The 2,747-nt window shown below is 37.3% G+C and overlaps 1 protein-coding gene across 1 annotated transcript in view; it reads left to right on the forward strand.

Annotated features, from left to right (window-relative positions):
* Positions 1–2,747, forward strand: part of MTO1 (mitochondrial tRNA translation optimization 1) — a 35,258-nt gene extending 32,511 nt beyond the window's left edge. Inside the window, exon 10 of the mRNA XM_023735933.1 lies at positions 2,197–2,747. Coding sequence (XP_023591701.1) covers positions 2,197–2,358 — 162 coding nt within the window. The 3' untranslated portion in view covers positions 2,359–2,747. The remainder of the gene's footprint in view (positions 1–2,196) is intronic.

Below are 2,747 nucleotides of genomic sequence, written 5' to 3' on the forward strand. Positions count from 1 at the left end.
TCAGCCAAAGATTAGACAGGCCCATAAAACAAAACGAGACTAATGGGGCACAGCAGCCCAGGGACAAGGACTAGAAGGTATGAGGGGACAGGAAAGCTGGTAATAGGGAACCCAAGGTCGAGAAGGGAGAGTGTTGACATGTCATGGGGTTGTTAACCAGTGTCATAAAACAATATGTATACTAACTGTTTAATGACAAACTATTTGTTCTGTAAACCTTCATCTAAAGTTCAATTTATAAAAAAAAAAAAAGGAAAAAAAAAGTTTTGATTGTAATTATTCTCTAGTCCCAACCATATGCTAAGCCATCCGTGTAAACTAGTACATATGTATCGCTTAAAAGAAACTACACTAGGCTAAAATATAACACATAACAGTGGTTTTAAAATCACTACCTGGACCCTCCCTAGGAGCTCCATAGTGTTGCCCTGGGAACTGCTGGGGGGAAGAGGGGAGTTGTCTTAGGATGGGTTCTCTAGAGAAGCAAACCAGTAAAGCATATAAATATATATAGAGAGAGAGATCTATATCAAGGAAAGCTCAACAGTTACAGAGGCTGGAGCATTCCAAGTCCATGGATCAGGATAGAGGCTTCTCCCAATTCATGTAGCCACGGGGTTGGTGAACCCAAGATCGGCAGGTAGGAGAGCAGGGCTTTTGCTCACAGGCTGTGAAGATCCACGATTCCCAAGATCAGCAGATAAGCCGATAGCTCAAGTCCCAAGAACCAGAGGTCAGGTGAACAGGAGCCAGCTGCAGGATCCAGAGCGAGCAAAAAGCCAGAATGTCTGCTTATATTCGGATGCAGGCCACATGACCAAGGAAACTCCCTTTCAACCAATTGGCTACTCAGAGCAGATCCCATCATGGGGGTGATCACATACAAACACTGAGAATCACGGCCCAGCCAAGCTGACACACAAACTTAACCATCATAGGAGTCAAAGAGGTCTCCTACTTCTCACTTCAGCCTGTGTGTGTGCATGTGCATGTGTGCACAGGAGTGTACGTGCACTCCTGCACACACATAAATAAACAGACTTTATTATATAGAAAATAGTAATGGATTTCTAATAGAGAGTATTTAAAGACTGGTAGACTCCATTTTATTGATCCTGAGATGCACATTTTTTCACATTTTAACATCTCTGAAATTGAGATCTATCTTAAAAATTGATGGTGTGTCATAGTTTAATGAGCAGTGTTTTTTAAAGTAGTGGTTCATAAGATAATGGGATTTTTTTTTTAAATATGATATGTTAAGAATTAGAAAAAGATGGTTTTTAAAGGGAGGGATGATTTCATCAATATAACATGGTATTCCTAGCAACTGTCATCATGGAAACCAGGCAAGTAGGCCTTAAATTTTATAGTCCCATCTATACTATTCATTTTAGGTTACATTTTTATGAATAGTCATAGACTGTACTGTCTAATACAGAAGCTACAAGCTAAATATGGCCAATTACATTAAATAAAATTAAAATTCAGCTCCTCGGTTGCACTAGCCACATGTGGCTACCATATTAGACAAGTGCATTGTTACAGCACAAATGTTATAGAAAACATCCATCATCACAGGAAGTCCAGTTGGACAATGCTGGTCATAGGAGTTCACCAGCTCATATCCACAATTCCAAAAAACTCTGACAAGTTTGCCACAAACTCGTTTGGCAGCAAAACTGACCTGAACTTGCATGAGGCTATTGAGTCTTACATCATTTATAGCAAATATTCATATATTTCACTGTAAAAATGCACCACAAAAGTATTAATGAGATTAATTATAGGGTATTAACCCACACCTCTGGGAATGTTACATAATGTACAGTATACCTTATTACAACACATATGCTTCAAAGATTTCAGATAAGGGACTGTGGACCTGTATTTGAAGAGAGGAGTTCTATTTAATGAAAAGAAAAAGTAGATACTCTTAACATCTGCTACTTATATAATCTTGGAAAAGTCATCTTAACTTCTCTGAGCCTCACTTTCACCATTTTTAAAATGAGTATATAAATAATAATCACATTTCCCTTATCTACTTAACCAGGGTTGTTTTAAAGATACATTAAGATAATAACTGTGAAAATATTTTATAAACTGCTCTGTACAGGTTATTAGGAGGACATTAGAGTTGATATGATTTGACATAGCTAACTTTTGTTTTTTTTGTGTGGTTTTAATTCTTAGATTGGGGCTGCTAGTCGTATACCTGGAGTGACACCTGCCGCCATCATCAATCTGCTCAGATTTGTGAAGACTACTCAGCAAAGACAAGCAGCTATGGATGAATTGTCCAAAACTGGTCAATTCTTACGTGAAACAGACAAACTTCAAGAGAGAGAATTATAGCTTTCTGTTCATAGAAGACATTTAAAGAGAATGTAAATAATTTAAACAATACAAAGGTATAGATAGGAGATGAGAACTATTTAGCACCTATTAAACTAGCCTTATTAGATTATTATGGGTTTGTCATTAATTTATGAAGAGGGCAGAGATTATAATTGTGTCTTTTTGTGTATCTGAAAAAATAATTGCACATTTAATTTATACTGTTTCTTCCAGGAGCTCTAATATAGTGAGCCTACTCCTACGACATTGTGCAACATTCATCCAAGAGAGGTATAGTGGACATAAAACTGAAGCTGGGGAAAAAAAACTAACCTTGCTGATTTGCCTACTCATAAGGACTTCATCCATTAAGCATACCAAATTGAAAGTCTTATCTTTTAACCTGT

The sequence above is a fragment of the Trichechus manatus genome, unplaced genomic scaffold, assembly GCF_000243295.1.
Source record: "Trichechus manatus latirostris isolate Lorelei unplaced genomic scaffold, TriManLat1.0 scaffold00083, whole genome shotgun sequence".
NCBI lineage: Eukaryota > Metazoa > Chordata > Mammalia > Sirenia > Trichechidae > Trichechus > Trichechus manatus.